Below are 21784 nucleotides of genomic sequence, written 5' to 3' on the forward strand. Positions count from 1 at the left end.
AAGTTCCCTATATGAGAATTACCGATGTTAGTGACTTGTTGATTCCCAACGCGGACGCAGACTTTCCTTGATAACAGCCGCTCACGAGGGCTTGGCCTCTGCTCATGCAGGCGTTTCAGCGACTGTCTCTATCTTACAGCAACGTTACTGGTGGCGCGGATTGTATAAACAGACTCGCAAATATGTCTTTACTTGTGACATTTGCCAGCAGATTGAACCTTCCACTGCTGCGCGCCCACCACAAACACAGTTGTACATATCTAATAAACCACTTGGGTCTGTTTATTTAGATCACTGCGGTCCTTTCTCCTCTGATACTGCGTACAAGTTCATCTTAGTTGCAGTGTATTTGTGCACACACTTTCTATGGATCTGGCCACAACGTAGCGCTGATGCTGAAACTGTCATCAGGGATTTGCGTGTCTTTGTGGGAATTTTTGCATGTGGCACTCTTTATTCTGACCAAGGCCAGGCGTTCGCCTCTAAAGCGTACAAAGATGCCATAAGGTCTTTGGGGGTGCAGGTAAAATTTTCATTTTCAAACCGGCCTGAGGGCAATAGTGTGGTGGAGCGGATTAACCGTGACTTAAAGCAGTCCTTGACAACTAGGGTTTTAGGCACTGACAGGAACTGGTTGGCCCATTTGTATAGCGTTCAACGTGCACATTATAATCTCCTTAGAAGGTCTCTGGGTGGGTGGACCCCATACGAAATGCTCGTTGGCATAAAGATGTTTGTCCCGGACCTTGAGGGTCTAGACATGGCGGCGTCAGCCTCACCCTTTGACGTAGATGGCTCACATTTATGCATGGGTTCAAAAGGTGGGCACATTAATCTTGTGAGGACTATTAAGATTCCACACTGGGGCAGGTGGAAGTCTTGATGGCATAACTCTTAAGTCCTTACATGAAAGCTTTCATTACTGGCACTCTGAAAAGCAATAAACGTTACATATTTTGTAAATCCGCAGCTACTGCAGCGAGATGTCGTCTGATAGAAGTGTAAGCTAATCCAGGCTGCTGCAAGTGTAACAGATAAATTATATTTTGAATTGAAGCATCAAGAGGATTGATGTTGTTATTCTTGCTATAGATAACAAAACTTTTCCATTTTGCTGCATAACAGGCTCTTGCAGTAGGCCTTCTGGCCTCTCTGATGATGTTCATACAGTCTGGTGGGAGATTTAGATTACCAAACTCTATGATTTCAGGAGCCAAATCGCGAGGTTCAGTTGTTTGGGGTCCGGGTGTCTGATTTCTCCATGACTCTGTGTGAGGTGTAGCTTTTGATGTGAACTAGTGACCGCTCCAACAGGATTGTGAACCACGGTTGACGGGCCCATGTGGGAGCTACTAGGATCAGTGTGAGGGATGTTTGTCTGAGTTTCCAAACCACTAATGGAATGAGTGAGAGAGCCGGAAAAGCGTAGGCAAATATCCCTGACCAGTTCATCCATAGTGCATTGTCTTTGGAGAGCGGGTGTGGGTACTTGGAGGCGAAGTTTGGGCATTTGGTGTGTGGCAAAAAGATCTATTTGAGGGACTCCCCAACTTTGAAAGTATGGGAGAAGAACTTGAGGGTGAAGTTCCCATTCGTTTGCTGTCTCGGTCTGCTGAGAAGATCGGCAATCGCATTGTTCACTCCAGGGAGGTGTTCCGCTACGTTTTCTCTCCTGGAAGACTGCTTTCCTCATTGCAATCACTTCACTGAGGAGAGAGGGTGAACTACAGGCACTAACCATAGAAGAACCTTTTTTCCAACTTCAGAGTCAAAGTGGTTTTTCGTACTAACCCCAAGTTTCTACCTAAGGTAGTTTCTGCCTTTCATATCAATCGGTCGGTTGAATTACCAGTATTCCTTCCTCAACCTGATTCAGTGGCAGAACGAGCTTTACACACCTTAGATGCCAGAAGAGCTCTTTCATATTACATTGAAAGGACAAAATCACTTAGAAAAACCAAACAACGTATTGTTGCTTTTTTACCACCACACAAGGGCAATCCCATATCCAAGTCGGGTATTGCCAGATGGATTGTAAAATGCATTCAAACTTGTTATGCAAAAGCAAAAATAACTTTCACTATACCCCCTAGAGTGCATTCCACTTGCAAAATAGGGGCTACTATGGCTTTCTTAGGAAACATCCCCATAGTTGACCTTTGTAAAACTGCAACATGGTCTACTCCGCACACATTCACCAAGCACTATTGTGTAGATGTGTTAGTGAGACAACAAGCTAATGTGGGCAGGCAGTACTTAGAACACTGTTTCAGACAACTCCAACAGCTATAGGTTAGCCACCGGTTTGGGAGAATACTGCTGTATGATCTATGCAAAGCCTCGAACGGATAATGTTACTGACCCAGTAAACATCTGTTCTTTGCATGTGCAGCTGTAGATTTACATGCGCCCACCCGCCTCCCCTGTAACTGTTGCAGTTCTCTATCTTATTCTACATACCTACGCATGAACATCTTTATTCTTTACTTACTAACTCCATTCTCACCCTCTGCGGGAAAACAATCTAACAATGGAGTTGATGCCCGTGCGCACTATCACCGAAAGGAGGAGTCACCTACCTCGTGATTGGAAAATACTTCTTCGAAGAAAAACAACTTGCAAACATCCGGACACAATACTAGATGGCAGGAGTATGCAAAGCATGTGAATCCACAGCTGTACATGCCAAAAACAAATGTTTACTGGGTAAGTAACATTATCCTTTTGGCACAGAAATTACATTTTGTTATCTTGACTGAGCATTTCTATAGAAATCATTTGCAGTCAGGTGGCTTTGGTCTATGAAGCCAAGGATTCAAGACTTTACCAGTTGGCTGTGTGTGTGCAGTTTGATCATTTTCTCCAGCTTGTCTTGGTTGTAACTGAGCAGGTGAAAGCTCCCCTTAGCTTATCAGACTCTAGAAAAGAGGTTATGTTCTTCCTTCTTAAAGGGTTCTAAATGTACAGCACTGGCGATGCTTAACACTAACATTCTGTGAATGTCTATGGGACCTTAGCTACCTGGAACAAGTACATTCTTCTAATACAATGCATTATTCCACGGGAATTAATCATTTTTCGGATGTTCGATTGTCTGAGTAATGAACGCTGTGCTCTGCTATTGTAAACTATCATAATTGAAGATGCAATGTGAATGCTCATATGATCAGGAGGTGATGTACTTTTTGAATACCATTGTTTCTGAATTGTTTTATAATGAAAGGTTAAATCTTTAAAAAATGTCTTATTGAAAAAAAAAAGACTTTGACCCTTTTCCAAACTTTTAATTTTGGTACACGTACATAAACGGTAACATTTGAACAAGCAGTATTTCATACTTTCAGAACAGATGTTTTAGCATCAACTTCTTAGATGTCTTATAATATTCTTGTCTTTATGGAACCAGTTCAACTTGTTAATTTATCATTTTTCCTTTTGCCTTTTTTCCAGATAGTGGTGTGGGTGCTGGTATCGATTCGTATTATGAATACTTATTGAAAGCCTACGTATTGCTTGGGGATGACAGCTATCTGGAAAGGTTCAACACTGTGAGTATATTCCTAAAGATCAAGGGTTCCCTACTTTATCTATATTGAGAGCTATTTAGGATTAATGAAAACTATCCGAAACTGATAACCGATATCAGTGTCACAGTAGGGACCACATCAGAAAGAGTTACGTTAGTGGCCACACTCTGCAGGATTACCAACAATGACCACCCATGAGCAACAGATATGATGAACATCAGCAATGTCAAAAGAGCTTTATTAACTTGAAATACATATGCGCAAGTCTGGAAATAACAGATATAGCACCATAAGCCCTTTCGTGATACTGAAATCATATAAGCAGTAAGAATCACCATTTCATCTACCAGTGTTAAATATACTTAAAATAGTAATATTTTTGTCTCCATTCATCTACCTTCTCACCTCCTGAAAATAGAAATGTTGCCTTCAAATGTACTCTTTTGTAGTGAAAATATTTAATTGACCTTAACAGCTAGTCATTTGAAAAAAAAATAAAACCTGCTTGTGGGGATGCCGCATAGTGGGACACAGAGGGGGCAGCTCACTTAACTGTGCCTCTCCCCCACACCAGTAGAGTGGCATCAATTTAGGTCGCTAAGGAGTCCTGCTGCCTCTGAATGCAGTTTACTCTGACCTTGTTGCAAGACTGCATAAACACACATAGAGGGGACTTACACAACGATATTGCCCTCTTCATTCGATTGTTCCTGACCCTGCCCACCAGCATAGGTAGAGCCATTTCGGCCCTTAAGGACTCCTGATAGAAGCGAGCGAGCCCTGGCCAAGGGATGGCTTGTCTCCAACAAGGAAGTGGTGGAGTGCTGTGATAGTATGCCCATTTTGCAACGAAAATAGGAGCAACAAACCCGCAGGACTGCTTATAAACTGTAACTTAACTGGCCAGTGGGTTGGAGGGGATGGAAGGTGCTCAAACATCATGCATGATCTTCAAGTCAGTCAGGTGCTCCCCTGGTAGTTGTGCCTAGTCGATAATCTTTCTCCTCTCCTTATTTTTTTTTTCTAAATTACAGAAGGTGTGCTTTTTACTTTGATTTTCATTGGGTCTTATTAAAAGAGTGGCTGAAATTGATTCAGCAAAACCTGCAGTTACTCACAAGCATAGAGCGTCAAGCTAGTTACTGAAGGGGAAACAATGGTTCCGACCATTACTGATGCTACCCCATTTGCTTCTTGTTTGATTTTGACACACTAAATCGACCACATTTATAGCTGTAAACAATTTTTTAAAAAGTAGACGAGTATGACATGCAACAGATGTCTCTAGTGAAGACTCTGAGGTCTGAGAAGGCATTTATGTTTAACAACCTGTTTGCTAACCATTTCTCTCCTACCCTGCGATAAGAGCAGTAATTCTTTGACCAATACTTGGGTCACATAGGGAGAGCATTAAAACAAAATTATGAATTGAATCCAGAATAAACAGTCTTGTTTCAGAATAAAAAGACAAAAAAAACTTAATTTCAACTAACATTTCACTCAAATAAAGTATGCAATAATTCTGACCCTCATAAACACTGTTGGTATTGTGTTCGATCGAGATTCTATCACTGTTTATAGACATATTAGATTACCATCAAATTCGTCTGGGGGACTCTATTCGATTGCGCCCTTCGGGGCCTTCGCCCTTGAGGTGCAAATTCTGTTCTGCGTTCTTTCTAAAAAAAAAAAAACCAACCTGGGGTGATGGAATGGACACCTTTTAAATGTTGTCCTTCGTCTGAAGCAAAATTTCCACACAGATTTACACAAGGTGTATAATTCTTGTTTATCTCCTGATCACCAAGAAGAAACTTGCGACCCATGCAGGTTGTTCTGATTAAAAAAGACTACGAGATTGGAAAGCTAAAAGACTACAGATGTCTCAACACAACATTGAAAACACGCAGGACAATTTTGTTTTGGAGGAACCAAAAACAGAAATAGAGGCACATCCGTCGGCTGCAGATAATGGTAACTTCTCTCCAGAACAGAGCTCCGTCTCCAATACAGACCATGATAACATCACACCAGGGACATAAACTGTAAGTAATTTGCCCTGTCTGCCCCCATCCAAACAACCAACACCCCAAAAGTCTGCTGTTGGGCTTCCACTGCCTATGGGACATAGTCGGCCTGACTGGTTGATTCCGAAGCGTCTAGCCTTGGCTCGGCTCCGAAGAAACAGCCTAAAGTGCAAGTCCTCTACTCGAAACCCTCCACATTGGAATCAACCCAACTTTCCACACCTAAACACACCAACGTAGACATTACCACGCCTGGTGAACTGAAACCTTCGGATTCGAAAAAACGACCAGACTCCACACCAAAAAAGGTGTCTTTGGAACCGAAACACTCGGCACCGAAGGTTTCTAGAAATAAATTGGGGTCGGAACTGAAAAGAATCCAACAGTTGTGCATTCTACAGAGACTGTACAGCTAGTACTTGAGAAATTGCATTAGCAGCTTGAGACGCAGCAAAAAACCTTAATGATGCACCCTGATACATGAAGAGTCCTTACTAGCTCCCCTCCGGAACATGTACAACCAGCAAAAAGACAACTTTCTTTTCAAGACAATAAATATTCCTATTGTTGCAAAAAAAGAAAAGGATAAAGGACATAGCTACTAGTCCACTTCGCATTAGCCCTCCTCCAATCCCAGATGTACAAACTCCATTACCACAACAGTCACCAATTCATGACCCCCATATAGTCACCAGAGGAATCACTACATTCTTTTACCGGGGATGAGGGGGTGATGACCAGCATTTAATGCCATCACAAGAAGTCTATGGAACATTAGACACCAACCCACCAGATAATACTGAACTTGATCTTTCTCCATCCAAACCTTCCCCTCCTGATGACACCACTACTTACCATGACCTTATAAGTAGGGCGGCTAATTTACATAAGGTAACACTACACACTGAGCAATAGAAGATTTCTTTCTATTTGAAACTCTTTCTTCTAGTCAACATTCCACACAGTATCTTTCCATGCTTGACATACCACAGATCTTTTTAATTACCCAGTTAGATCTAGGATTATTACTCCTACAGGTTGACTGATGAAGCTCCCCCACCAGACAAAGAGAGCAAAAGTATAGACGCATCTGGAAAAAGGGTAGCAGCACAATCATCCAACCATTGGAGAATTGCCAATTCCATTGCTTTTTTGCCACGCTATGATAGGCCACACTGAGACGAAATGTAAGAAATTCTACAATACCTCCCAGAACAACATAAAAAAGGGCATACCAAATTGCATCAGAGGGAAACTTCTCTCCAATGCAAATATAAGATGTGCCCTTGATGCCACTGACACAGCTGCTAGGGGTAGAGATACCAGCCATATACTAAGATGGCATGCCTGGCTATGGGTATCTGGTTTCAAACCAGAAGTTCAACAAACTTTACTAGTCCTTCCCTTTGATGGAGGGCATCTTTTTGGGCCACAGGTAGATACTCTCTTAGATTAAAAAAAAAAGAAAGATAATGAAACAGCAAAAGCTGACACAATCACAACCGGGTTCCTTTTGTCGCTCCCCCTATCGTGGAGGATCTAAAACGACCTCCACTGACACATCCACCTCCTATAATAAAACACAAAATCAAGCATCCTCCCCTTGAGGATGCTACAGGGGATCCTATAGAGGAAATAATAATAGAGGCAGAGGTAAAGGAGGTTTTAACAAACACTCCACCGCCAAGCCTTGACTCGCCTAGAATGCAAACTTTCAAAACCCTTGTTCTCCAGTTTCAGCCTCACAAACAAATATGAGTGAGAACAGTTTTGCACCTCTTTGGTACCATGGCATCCGGCATAGCTGTATTACATAATGCCAGACTCAATATGCTCTCTCTACAACAATGCTTAACGCAACAATGGTCTCACGTGTAGGGTCAATTTGAGGATCTAGTTTTGATCAGCTGTTAAGCTTGCCACTCTCTGCAATGGTGGAACTCCAAGAATCTCTAACAGGGACTTTTGTTTCGCAAGATGGCCGCTGGACTGGAGCTCTGTGAAGTAGCTCCAGGGCTAGGGATCACTTTTTTGTGAATATCCCTGTTTATGCCCGTTCGTCCACCCCTTTGCTCGACACCGCAGCAGTGAAGATTGTGACCACTTGGCGCTGGTTTGCCGTTTTTGCCTAGAAAGCTACCCGCAAGCCCAGAAGCCGACTACGAAGACGAGGCGCCCCGTGAGTTGCTCCTGACCAGGGAATGGACTTTAACAGTGTTCTCAAAAAAGCACTGGTCGGACGCATATCCGTTCCTCCCTGCTACTGTCCCGAATAATCGTTTAAGAGGCCGTTGTTCCACTGAGTCTATGCCTGCCCAGTGACCGGTTTGGAGTTGGCCGGGTCCTGTCCCATGGAGGCTGGTGAGTCCCGCTGGTCGTCCTGGGTGAAATCCTGACCCTGCAGCCACTGGGTGAGTCAGAAAGCCTCACCGCGCCTCCGGGCTCGGATTACTACGGAGACTGCAACCTTAAGGAGCCGTGCACCGTCATCTATATCCTGACCCCGCAGCTGCTGAGAAAACGTATCCACCAAAGTTTACCATCGTGTTGGTTGGTGAGTCCTTCACTTGCTCCCCCCCCCCCCCCCCCCCCCTGCCCGGTCGCTCTATGTGCCTGGGACTGGGGAGCGAGTTTTCGTCGCCTGGGCTTGCGCTCGCCTGAACAGACAGAGTTCCCCGCCGCGTGAGCAGTCTGAAGCACGGCCCCATCAGGGCCTCTCCGGTGTGAACCCCCTCAGCCAAAATAAAAAAAAGTAAATAAACAAATTAACGAAGAAATACCAAAGTACCTGATCAACCCAGGCCCTGACCGAGAATGCCGCCTCCCATCGCCTTGCCTGCCTAGCTGCTCTCCGCCTACGCCACCGGCTTCTTCCTTACACTGACCCAGCGGCTGGTTTTGCGAATATCCCCATCGGCCGATATATAGTGGCTGCATCTTCCTCACTGCCGCCGAATTGCCTGGGAGTTTCTCGGCTCACCTCCGTTTCCCCAGAGTACCTGTGTTCTGCGAGGCGCCTTGGAACGCTCCCGCTCCTTCCTAAGCTTGCCCGTGGTGCCGCTCAGTTCACCTCCATGACATTCAATGCTGATGTCCTGACGGCCCGACATCTGATAAAGACCCACAACGAGAAAAAAAAAAAACATTCTGTTGGTGCGTTGGATCCCCGTCGGACACAAGGTACCTCTCTTACGCTGCTCGCTCGACGGCCCGACTACTGATTGTGCGTTGACCCCCTCCAGATAAGTGTGTTGATGTGTTGCTTCCCCGTACTACACAAGGTGAGACCGCCCCCCCCCTTTGCGGTGCTTGGTCCCTGATCAGCGCTCTGGAACCAACTTTGTACCCGCTCCCCCTAACACGCCTCAGCTCACCTAACTTTGTGAGTTATGGCTCACGAGATCGACTGACTGGTCTCCTAGCGGGGATTGCGGACTGAGCCTTATTTGATCACAGCACCGGCACCAGATGAGGCCTTCCTCGCCTAGCCCTGCAATGTCTTAGTTAATTATTTAATTGATTGACTTAATAGAAGTCGCTTTCTGGGAGCGCTGATTGCAAATTGGGGATTAATATGGTTTTAGTGGCAGGGCAGGGTGAAATCAAGGAGCAAAGCAGCGCTAACATTATTGCAGTTGTAACTGTTGCACTGAAATGGCTTGATCAAACCAGCCCTACAAAATGGTGCTAATGCCGAAATCCGACGACTTCGAGGCCATTCAAGATGGACGCGTTGCCATTAGAATAACAGCGCCACTTTTTTAAACAGAAACACTCCGGATCTATTTTTCTTCCCCTTTGAACTACATACTGCTCCCTTCCTTTGCCTGGAGCTCCACCCTGTGGCCTAATCTTTGAACTTCGTCCCCCCCTATGTTTATTTATCCTACATGTGCTGTTAAATAATTTTTCGAACTTCGCCCCCTAGGTTTAATTATCCTACATGTTCTATTCCCCTCTTGTGCCTTTTATGATCCCCTCATATGCTTTTTGGTCTCTACTTTTGAATGTTTTTTATGACTTACCTCATTGCTGATTCATTACCCCCGAGGCTTTGCCGGGTGGTTGCTTACTCTTACTCTCCTGCAGTTATTTCTGTGATTTCCCTTTGTGTCCGCTCCCCCCCTCACCACATTAGTGCTAGGACTCCAGCCGAGCATTTTGCTCGTAATTTCGTTTTTTATTGGTTCTGGACTCAATTACATTTTTAAATACCTGTCACTGCACTCTGCCTTGTGTGGGCATTTTAAACTTTTATCTCCCTACGGGTGCTGGCCGATTGCTGGGCCAATATCCTCGGGTCCCGGGCTGTGGGAAGCTGAGACGGCCATTTTGGGTAAGGCTAGTCGCCTCTATATAATCATTCAGCTATGGCTCCGCGCAGCGGACGCGCTCAGCGGATACGCCGTCTACGCGCCGGAGTCAAGCCAGAGTCCAGCCCGTCTGCGCCTGTCCGCGACCGGACTAGGCTCGGGGCTGGACCCCTTGCTCTCCCTGATAGTGACTGTATAAATAGGGGTAGTATTCTCTATACCAAACAAAAACTACTATCTCTGTGTCCCACATTCAATGATAGCTGCCGCCACAACCTACGTGCGGACACTCCCTCTCTTCAGTGTGAGATCTATGCCTTTACTACACACCCCCCGAACATCGAAAAACAAGAAACAGCCAAAATAAAGCTGATATTGCTCAACTGCAGATCTATGAAAAAGCACAAACAGGAGATACATGATCTGCTCACAGAGGAGGGCCCTGACGTCCTTTTTCTGACTGAAACTTGGTTAGATGACACATCGGCGCCCGAAACCCTTGAAGCTATTCCCCCAGGCTACAGTCTGCTCAGAATTGACAGAATTCGCCAGAGAGCTGGGGGGTTAGCACTGATATATAAGGGGGACTTCCAATGTACTTTAGAGAAAGCCACCCTATCTAACAGTGAATGTGGTTTTTTCACGATAAAAGTTTGCCCTAAAAATACCATCAATGGATTCCTTATATATCGTCCTCCCGGGGGGGCCACACAGTTCTGTGACCATCTGACAGAACTGATAACTCAACCTGCACTCCGTTATAAAAAATTACTCGTTTTGGGTGACTTAAACCTCCATTTTGAAGACAATGACTGTGGGGAGGCACAGGCGGTGGTTGAAGTTCTGAAAGCTCTAATGCTCAACTTACAATCATTGTCCCCATCGCATCAATTAGGGCATCTCTTGGACCCTGTTTTTGCTAATTGGGATGGTATTAAGGTCTCCACTCCGATTAGAATCACTTGGTCTGACCATTACATTATTCCCTTTGTGGTAAATGGTACTCCTCAGGAAATCAGGAATACTAAGCCCAACTCCCACAAACGCAGAAATTGGAAAAACTTTAGCCTAGATTCTTTTAATCTTGCCCTGCTAAAGGAACCCCCTCCCCGTGGTGACACCCTTCTAGAAGCATGGCATGACTATGAGTGTTGGATGTCCAAAGCCCTGGATACAGTAGCGCCTTGGACACTGAAACTCCCCGTAAGAAATACTAAAACCGCTCCTTGGTTCTCCAATGAGCTCAAGGAGAGCAAAGCGAAATGTAAAAAGCTTGAACGCTCGTGGAGAAAAAACTATGATACAGAAAGCAAGCTTAATTACAGAGCAGAACAAAAAAAATATCAAACTCTTGAGAGCTACTAAAAGCAATTATCTCAGGGAAAGAATAGAACTGGCAGACAACCCCGCCAAAGAACTCTTCTCGGTATATAAAGAACTTACGGTACCCACTAGACTAGAGGCCCAGGACATCTACTCCAATGAGCTATGTGACTCTATGCAGACTACTTTGTAAGCAAAGTTGAAAAAATACACACCACCTTTACGAGTGGCACTGAGCCACCGTCTGATCACAGTGCGACAGTGGATATTTCAGATAATAAACCTTGCCTGTCGTGTTTTAAAGTCCCTGACAGACAAGACCTGCTTAGCATCGCTAATAGCATTCAGTCCGGCTCACCCATGGATGTCATCCCTCCGAAACGTTGTAAGGGAATTTTAGAGAGCACTATTGATCATATTTGGCATGTTTACATGTTTACATGTTTGGCTCTACGGTTAATTTTTGGGGCCCGAGTTGGTGGCCAGAAGAGATGGGGAGTCCTCCTATTCCTGTCAATAAGGTCAAGAACCTGGGGGTCATTTTAGATGATAGACTCTCCTATGGACCTCAGGTAAATGCCTTGGCCTCATCTATCCACTGGACATTGAAAATCCTCCGGAAGGTTCTTCCGTTTCTCCCAGGGGAATGCAAAAAAACAGTCGTGACAGCCTTGGTGCTCTCACGATTGGATTATTGCAACAGTTTGCTCCTCGAAGCCCAGCAGGGAATACTTGACAAGTCACAGATACTGCAGAATGCAGCAGCGCGCCTACTTACAGGCTTGCCTAAGTTTGCATCCATCTCCCATGAACTGGTGAAACTACATTGGTTGCCAGTAAGGAAGCGTATCCTATTCAAAAGCATGTGTATTGTCTATAAGGCGACCCATGGTATAGGCCCAGCATTCCTGGGGCAACATTTTCCCCTGTACAAACCAGGTAGACTTTTGATGTCAGCCACTTTTGGATTGATCAAGATCCCGCGCATCAGGAAAGAGTGTTGGGGAGGCAGGAGTTTTAGCCGAGGGGCGGCGGTGGCCTGGAATGCTCTTCCTGTGGCACTCGACTGTCCCCTGAGTTGATGACCTTTCGGAGAAAGTTAAAAACATGGCTTTTTGTAAACTAATTCCGGGGATATAGCTTTAGGAGCTATCAAGACAGCGCCAGGACACCGTACGGTAACAGTGCGCTTTACAAATGTCACAAATAAATAAATAAATAAATAAATAAATATTGGTCATATGATAACTCTATCCTTCCAAGAGTGCCATGTGCTGGATGCATGGAAAATGGCCCAAGTCATCCCATTAAAAAAGAAACCCAATGTGCAAATTTCCCAGTTTCAGAATCTCCGCCCTATCTCCCTCCTCCCCTTCTGTATGAAAGTGGTGGAGAAGATAGCCAACATTCAACTCATGAAACATCTTGAAGATGAGTCTCTCCTTCACTCCACACAGTCAGGGTTCAGAGCCTGTTACTCTACTGAGTCAGCCCTTCTCTTCTCTACAGAATGTCTGAGGCAAATGGCGGATGAGGGGCAGACAGCAGCGTTGATACTTCTAGATCTTAGTGCAGCTTTTGACACCGTGCTGCACACAACGCTGCTGTCTCGCCTCTCGGATATGAGAGTGGTAGGATCTGCCTTTGAATGGATTAAATCTTTTCTTGAAAACAGGAGTTTTCAAATGCATTGTCCTCCATTCAAATCCTCCCCCAGGAAGCTGAAACATGGGGTTCCACAGGGCTCCAGTTTGAGCCCTACCTTGTTCAATCTCTATATGGAACCCCTGGCCCACATTGTGCAATCTTTCGGAGTGGATATTGTCACGTATGCTGACGATACCCAACTCATGATTAAACTCACGCACAATCAGGAAGATGCCACCAATTTCTCCAACTGCCTTCTGTCAGTAGCAGGCTGGATGAATAACAACTGCCTACGCCTTAATGGCGACAAGACGGAGCTTTTAGTCATCGGTAAATCCTTTTGTGACTGGTCACCTGAGTGGTGGCCAACTGAACTGGGCGCAATTCCTTCTCCATCGGAATCAGTCAGGAATCTCGGAGTTATGCTTGATGCTGATCTCTCTTTTAAACACCAGGTCAGCAAAGTCACGGGTAGATGCTACAGCATACTCAAAACTCTTCGCAAAATCCTCGACCTTCTTCCCATCAACGCTAGGAGAAGCCTCATCCACGCAGTAGTCACACCTCATCTTGACTACGGTAATGCCCTGCTTTTAGGTTTAAGTAAGAAAGGCTTACACCAAATGCAGTGTGTACAAAACGCTGCTGCACGCCTGGTTCTCAATCTGCCCCGCAGAGCATCTGGGAAGTTGGCTCTGTCAAGACTTCACTGGCTCCCCATCAGGGAGCGTATTAAGTTCAAAGCGCTTTGCTTTGCCCACCGCATTGCCCAAGGAAAGGGCCCAAGATACCTGCAAAATCTCCTTACCGTCCATCGCCCCATCCGGAACCTGAGATCGGCCGGAGCAATGCTGTTTAAACTCCCTCGCATTCGCAAGGCCAGGATGGGAGGCCGTTCCTTTAGGTTTTTGGCAAGTAAACACTGGAACGAACTGCCCATAGATCTTCGTATGGAGCCCTCAGAAACAAGATTCTGTTCAAAACTTAAAACCCATCTTTTCCCTGCCAATTACAATTATTGTTTGTAGCTTAATTTTCCCCCTCCCTCCGGTCTTCTGCCTTCTAGGGTCTTACAGCAATTTACAGCGCGGGGACACACTGTGTTAGTGTAACCAGGCGCTCTATAAATGGCAATATTATTATTATTATTAGGGACTGCCATTTATGGACCCTATTCAGCACACAAACATAACAAAGGACGTATCAATGACTTAATGGGGAGATCTCTCTCTGGAAATGACTGTAGATGGTCATTGGACACAGTGAATCCCTTCTACATATCAATCACCTACAGCTGCTAGCTGTTCATCTATCGATAAATCATTCCTTCCTCACCTCAGAGGCCAGGTAGACTTAATAAAAACGGACAACATGACTATCCTGTATTGTCTGTAAAAACGGGGGGAGTGGAGAATCGCCACAAATGACTCTGCTAGCACAAAAAATCTGGAACTTTGCACTACAACACAACATTCAGTTGTTCGCGGAGTACATACCAGGATTGGACAATGACTTGGCAGATCTCCTAAACAGGGCACGCCAACAAGTCCACGAGTGGAAACTCAACATAAAGTCCTACACCCACTCTTCCACCAATCGGGACAGTCAGAAATAGACCTATTTGCAACACCACAGGATGCAAAATGACAAAACTTCGCCTCCAGGTTCCAACACCCACAGCCCAACGGCAATGCACTATGGATCAATTGTTCAGGGATATTTCCTTACGCTTTTCCACCTACTTCCATTTGTAATTCACAAACCGCGGCAGACATCGCTGACACTTATCCTTGTTGCTCCACCATGGGCCTGACAACCATGATACACAACAATACTAGATTGTCAGTAGTCCCACATTAACTAATACCTAACAGACACAACCTCCTTACTCGGAACCAAGGAGCAATAAGACACCCAAACCCCAGATCTCTTGATCTTTAAATTTGGCTCTTGAGGTTGTGGAATTTGGATACCTCAATTTACCACAAGAATGTATGTACACCCTAAAAGAAGCAAGAAGACCCACAACACGGTCATGCTATGCAGCAAAGTGGAAATGCTTTGTTAATTATTGTCACTCAAAGGATATTAATCCACTAAATGCATCATCTTAAAACATTCTAGGTATAGCGGCAGCTGCATATCTTCAAAATAGATAACAAACTTCCATATTCAGAATCCCCGTTATTAAGACTTTTCTGAAAGACCTTAAGAGTCATTCCACATAGAGCTCCACGCACACCAGTATGGGATATTGATATTGTGGCATAAGGTTAATGTGTCCACCATTTGAACCATTGCATACATGTCCACTACAATGTTTGGCATGGAAACTTGCTTTTCTCATTGCAATTACTTCACTCAGGAGAGTGGGAGAAATTCAAGCACTAACTCTGGAAGAACTATTTTTCCAAATACATAAAGACAAAGTAGTTTTAAGAACTGATCCTAAATTTTTACCTAAAGTAATATTGCAGTTTCACATGGCCCAATCCATGGAATTGCCTATATTTTTCCCTCGGCTAGACTCGGTGGCCAAAAGAGCATTACATACATTAGATGTTACATGAGCACTAATGTACTATATAGATAGGACACAATCCTTCCTGAAAACTCAACAGCTTTTTGTGGCATTCTCCAAACAACATAAAGAGAAAGCAATTTCCAAATCAGGTATTGCACGTTGGATAGTAAAATGTATCCAAACATGCTATGGTAAAGCCAAAAGACCCCATAAAAGGGGCTTCTATGGCATTTCTAGGGAATATTCCAATAGCTTACATATGGAAAGAAGCTACATGAACTACATCACATACATTTACAAAACATTTTTGTGTAGATGTTATGGCACAACAACAATCAAATGTTGGTCAATCAGTACTACTTACATTATTTCAACAAATTCACCGAGCACAAGTTAGTCACTGCTTAGGAGAACTGCTTTTTAGTTTATCTACTGCACCGCATGGGAGAACTGCTTTTTAGTGCCTCTACAGCCAGACATGCCATCAAACAGTGAATGTTACTTACCCTGTAAGCATCTGTTTGTGGCATGTAGTGCTGTAGATTTACATACACTGACCCTCATCCCCGGTGACGACTTTAATGCATTTATATACATCATACATTACATTATTACATGGTCATCTCCATAGTATACACTATCCTTTCACTCCATCCTCACCCACCAAGCGGAAAACAATCGAAAAAGGAGTTGATGACCATGTGCACTTCAAGCCTATACCTCGTGACTTGAAAGACTTCTTCAGGGAAAAATACCATAAACAGATGCTTTCAGGGCAAGTAACATATTCTGTCTGCCGATCCTAGGCAGAACCAACAGGCACAGACCTCATCCAGACTCTCAGAAAGGTTTCAAACGTAATGTTGTGGAAAAGCAGTGGAGTTTATTCCAGAGTAAACCACAGAATCAAAAAGGCATAATGCCAGCCATGACACATTTCACGTGACACAGCGAGCTTGACCACATGATGCGCTTCGTATCCGGGGGACTCATGTAAAATCCAAAACGTGCCCAATTGACTATAAAAACAACCAATCCAAGTTGGTGAACATGGAACATGGAAGACAGACTTGTTAACAACTCAGTAAGAGCGATATGTTTGTAATCATAGTAGGCATCGATACATGTACTTCAGAATAGATGGGCAAAGACCTTTGAACTAAGTATTGTTAATGTGCAAATACATACAACAGTCAGTGCTGCAATAAATACTTACAAATACATAATGCATAGGTCGGAACTAAAAAGTGCAAGTGCATCCTATAAAGACGGAGGAAACTAAAAGTATGGTAATCACAGTTAATCATATCAACGTCTAATTCTGTACAAATATTCATCTTACTGCATGTGCAAATAGGCAAGGTAATAAAAATTGTATATATGGCTAATCAGCTAGCAAATAACAGAATGGACATGATCAAAACCCTAGTGGGTTCATCTTAACTGAAGGACAGCACAAATGTTGAGTGATCAACGTTGCTCAGTATAGGAACTGAAAATAACTAATACATTAGATGTAAAAACTGATGTGGAGGGATGCGAGATAGACACAATTCATTCATTAGAATGTACAGTGCAAGTGCAAATACGGTCTAAAACTCTCCATATCATGATCAATAGTAGAGGCTGCCAAAAAAACATTCCCTTTCCGAGCCATTACAGCCAGTCCATATGCCTATATTATAACAGTGTAAAATCTGACTAATAACTATTAATAGGAAAGTGCAAAGTGCGACAAAAAGTGCAAAATAATGCTGTGCAACATACAAATTCAATAGCAGCTTGAAAATATCATTTAGGCCTAAATGATTTTAAAGTGCATTTGCCAAAGATATTATACAGTTCACAGAAAAATAGAAAATAGAATCAGATCTTAATAACAGTAAGCGAGCGCGCAGTCCTGCTAAAAATATATATGACTGTGTAAAATGCATATAACTCTCACAACCGCAGCCTATAATGAGGATTCAGAAGATGTGACTATACTCAAGGTTGGAGGGAAATGGTGGACAGAGTAAGTGACCGTACAAAGTTGCCTACTGACTAGAGGAAGTTGTGCATATCCTCACTCATGTTCAGGTCATTAGGCATTCTAGTATCGAGGGCTAAGATAAAATTAGATTCACGTTGTCGTAGCAATTTTTCACGGTTCCCTACCTGTCCGCGTAAGGGAACAGCCCCTAATACAGTGTATTCCAGGTCTTTCAATTTATTTTGATGGACTAATTGAAAATGCTTGTCAACTGGATAGTTTGGATCGTAATTCACAATGGCCCTCACATGCTGTAGGATACGTTTGTGCACGGGAAGTTTAGTGCTGCCTATGTAATCAAGGCCACACATGCACCTTAGTTTGTAAATAGCAAATTCCGTTCGACATGCGAGATGTTCCTTGATTTCAATTTCTTTCTCACTAAAGGCTGTCACATAGTGGGTTGCATTTGTCGCAAAGGTGCAAGCACGACATGAAGTACATTTGTAGAAACTCATTTTCTTGAGCCAAGTGCTTTTCGGTGTAACTTCAGGCATAGGCTTGACTAAATCATCCCTCATAGAGGAGAGGGCGCCCATCTAAAGGCGATTGAAGGCAACGTGGTAAGAAGGAACCCAGAGTGACGTCAGTGAGTATAATCGGCCATTTTGAATAGATAATCCTACTTATTTTGTGTTTTTGCTGACTGACTGTGGTAATCAGTCGACTTGTGTGCTTCTCATTGTTTGAAACGTGACCTGAGTTAGTAGTATTTCTATGTTTAGGCAGCAATAGCCCTTCTTTGGATAGATTATTTGCTTTTGCCAGAGCTTGGATCAAGTGAGTCTTCTTATATCCTCGATCCAAAAAACGACAAAGTACTTCCTGCTAACATTCTTTGGAGACTGCATCCAAACTGCCAATTCGGCGGATCCGCACAAACTCACTGTATGATACGCTTTTAATGAGATGGCAGTGGACTTTCGGTGAAGCCTAGTGTGTATTTTCTCTTTGCTGATGTATACTAAAACATCTAGAAACTCTACACTTGAATTATCTATAGTAGCAGTGAATTTAAGATTGTTTGTTAGAGTTAATAGCTCTAATGAACTCAATAGCTGCCTCTCTAGTTCCATTCCAAACCAGACCGATATAATCGATGTAACGCCAATAGTGTATAACGTGCTTGTACCATTCTCTGTGCGTGGTCATGAGGACATACCTCTCCCACCAGCCAACATGTAAGTATGCATAGCTGGGGGAGAAGCATACACCCATAACCACACCCCTAAACTGCTGATATACCTCCTGGCGAAATACAAAGTCGTTATTTAACATGCACGATGCGATCATTTCTAAAAAAAAAATATATATATATATGTATATATACTGCATTTTAGTAGAATGGAGTGGCATACACTGGAATAGCGTTCACTCTAGTAGTGTACCATAAAGTGTGGCATAGTGGAATAGCATAAAGTGAATTTGCGTACAGTGGAATAGCATACACTTGAGAGCAGTACAGTGTAGGGTCGACCAGTAAACTGGTCTACACAAAAGCGGGATAGATTACAGTGGTGAACAGTATAATAGCATAGATCTAGAGGTGTAGACTGGAGTGGCGTACAGTGGAGTTGGGTGGAGTAGAGTGGAGTAACATACAGTGGTTTAGCATGCAATTTAATGGCATATACTGAAGTGTCGCGGAGTGGCATACTGTAAGAAATGTAGAGAGCAGTGGCGTTAAGTCAACTCTTATACACTGAAGTGACATAAAGTGGAGTGTGTAATTAAAATGAAAACAATTATGTGAAAATACGTGAATGTTATATCTGAAAAATATAAATTTTAATATCTAAATGTACATTTTCGGACTGATATATAAATAGTGTAAGTAATTGTAAATGTATACCTTGTATAAAACTTGATAATATATTGTGCTATGGTGTACTTTGTAAAGTTCTCCGTATACTATAGTACATGGGGCTTAGAACTGGTGATGTGATTGATTGATGGCTGTATTTACCAAAAGTAGACATCAGCCATGTAGTTTTAACCCCTTCAGTGCTGGCCATGTTCAGCGGACATCGCGTGCACTACCTTGGGCAGTGCTGCACACGTCCATTGAACGTTCCAGCCCCTCCGCGTTCAGCGCAGCGGAGGGGTTAATGACAATTTTTCATTATTGTACGTTCAGTGGTGCGCTTACTTCTGGGTTAGGGTGTTACATATAGTTAATTAAGTTTTATTATTAACAACCTATTACTACTTTCAAGCAGTAGTAATATGTTAACGTTTTAGTTTTGAAAATTGTATACATTATCGAACTATGGATTTAAAAATAAAAAACATTATACATGAAAAACTTTGCACCTGTTTGAAGAATGTCCACACATTTTAGCAGGCTTTAATTGTGGAAGGAGTAAAAGTGTTGCGGGGTTGGCTGAAGGGGGGTGTAAAGGAAAAAGGGGGTCCTAAAACGTGCTTAAGTTGACAATATTTAACATACACTTTTCCTTTTTATGTAGCGTGCAAACCAGGAGTCGTATTTTGTATAAATTTGGCAGGATTACATATTATGTTGTGTACAATGTTTAATTTGTGTAGTGCAGTAATGTAATCATTTTGTTTTAGTGTATTTAAAGTTAGTAAAATTAGTTAGTCTGTCCTTTTGCGAAATGTGTGGGGTTTTCACAGTAGTACCATGGTACATAGTTATCACACATCATTAGCTGATTAGGTAATCAATAGCTTTACAAAATGTAAAGGCAGACATGTTGTTTTTCAAGTACTCTTTCCCAGTGTTGTGTGTTACGCTTTCCGATGTATGTTTGGTATTTTTGCTTTACCGGTTACCACTTTAGTAAAGTGGTAATGGAGAAAATATTTATAAGTATCTAGATATTAGTTTTAAACACTATGGAGTAGTGCGGGAGTACTGCAGTAACCCCCAAAATATTTTTGTTCATAAATTTCCTGTCTTTTTTACTAGTGTACGGTGAACTGCATTTTTTTTTAAAGTAGTGAGGTAGTTATTACTAATTAATGTGCTACTACGTTCATTATGTGAAATATGTAAAAATTGAAGAAACACTTTAGCACATTAGGTTATTAAATGATGGGTTACTATTTTTTTTTTTTAATTATGCACTACATTACCCCCGTTTCTTTTTTTAATATAACCGTAGAAATATTTTTCTCTACCTATTACCACTTTACTAAAGTGGTACTAGGTATGGAAGACATACCAAACCTAATAGTTACCTATATTGAATGTCCTAACGCAGAGGAGAGGGAAACTTGAGCTGAAAGCAAGATGGCTTCCTTTAACTTTTGTAAAGGTAGCCATTAGCTAATCGGCTAATGATTTGTCATTGCTATATACCATGGTAGTACTGTGATACTATCCTGGCCACAGATATCACTAAATTAAAAACACTTAAAATGCATGAAATACTCACCCTACTTACCTGCAGTAGCCCACAGAATCATCTGTGCAGCATAATATATAATCCTTCCAAACTTTGTTAAAATCTGACTGATGGTTTTCACACTACATGAAATACAAAGGTTGATGTAAAATGCTTTGGATTTTACTCCCATTTTGAAACCCATTTTTTTTCTTTGCACCCCCTTGACAAAACGCCACAAAACTCTCAGGACTCCCAACAATGGACCGGGGGCAACAGATCTGCAAAGTTTCACCAACAATCATCTAACGGGTGCAAAGTTATTACAGGACACAAATCCAAATAATCCCCTTCTCTGGTCACTCTAATTATAGCTACAGTTTGCCTACTGCCACTCTGTAATTCCTAAGTAGAACATCTTCATTTAGCTGATGTTTGCCATATGTCTGCGGAATAGAGTATCAGGATGTTTTTAAATACCCACCTTTAGCCTTTTATCTCCTGTAATCAAATGTTAATCGGGCACTAACTGGACTGGCGTAAACGTTCTAAAAATAATGAAACATTAATTAAAAGAAGAAACGTAAGAAAATGGAACAAAGAAGAGAGTTATCAATAGGATAGAAGGAGGGTAAAATTGACAGTAGTAATGAATGGAAGAAGAAAGGAAATAAAATAAATTCTTCATAAGCACTGGAAAAACACAGTCCAGTGACTTTTTACAAAGGAGAATCATAATCACAGATTGTTACCATTTTTGATAACATTTGTAAAGTCTAAAAAAAAACAAAAAACTACCGGAATTGGTAACAAATAGAAACTGAAAACTCCAAATGTCTGTCGCCATACAAGAGGTGATCCTGCAAGACAAACAAGTTGAAAATGCAGCAGGGCGAGATACGCTATCCAAATCTAACATCTTTGAATTTGGCAGCATGGCTCCTGAGGTCAGACAATATGGACATTTGAAACAAAAAGACCAAACCAAACAAAAGGACCTTTGATTGGAACGCCTTGCTCTCTCAAAGACAAGAGATTTTG

At 42.7% G+C, this 21784-nt stretch overlaps 1 protein-coding gene across 1 annotated transcript in view; it reads left to right on the top strand.

Moving 5' to 3' along the window:
* The window catches only part of EDEM3 (ER degradation enhancing alpha-mannosidase like protein 3), a 501369-nt gene that overhangs the window by 254629 nt on the left and 224956 nt on the right, over window positions 1-21784 (top strand). The window contains exon 9 of the mRNA XM_078641446.1: window positions 3451-3548. Coding sequence (XP_078497572.1) covers window positions 3451-3548 — 98 coding nt within the window. The remainder of the gene's footprint in view (window positions 1-3450; window positions 3549-21784) is intronic.

The sequence above is a fragment of the Lissotriton helveticus genome, chromosome 1_1 (assembly GCF_964261635.1).
Source record: "Lissotriton helveticus chromosome 1_1, aLisHel1.1, whole genome shotgun sequence".
Taxonomy (NCBI): Eukaryota; Metazoa; Chordata; class Amphibia; order Caudata; family Salamandridae; genus Lissotriton; species Lissotriton helveticus.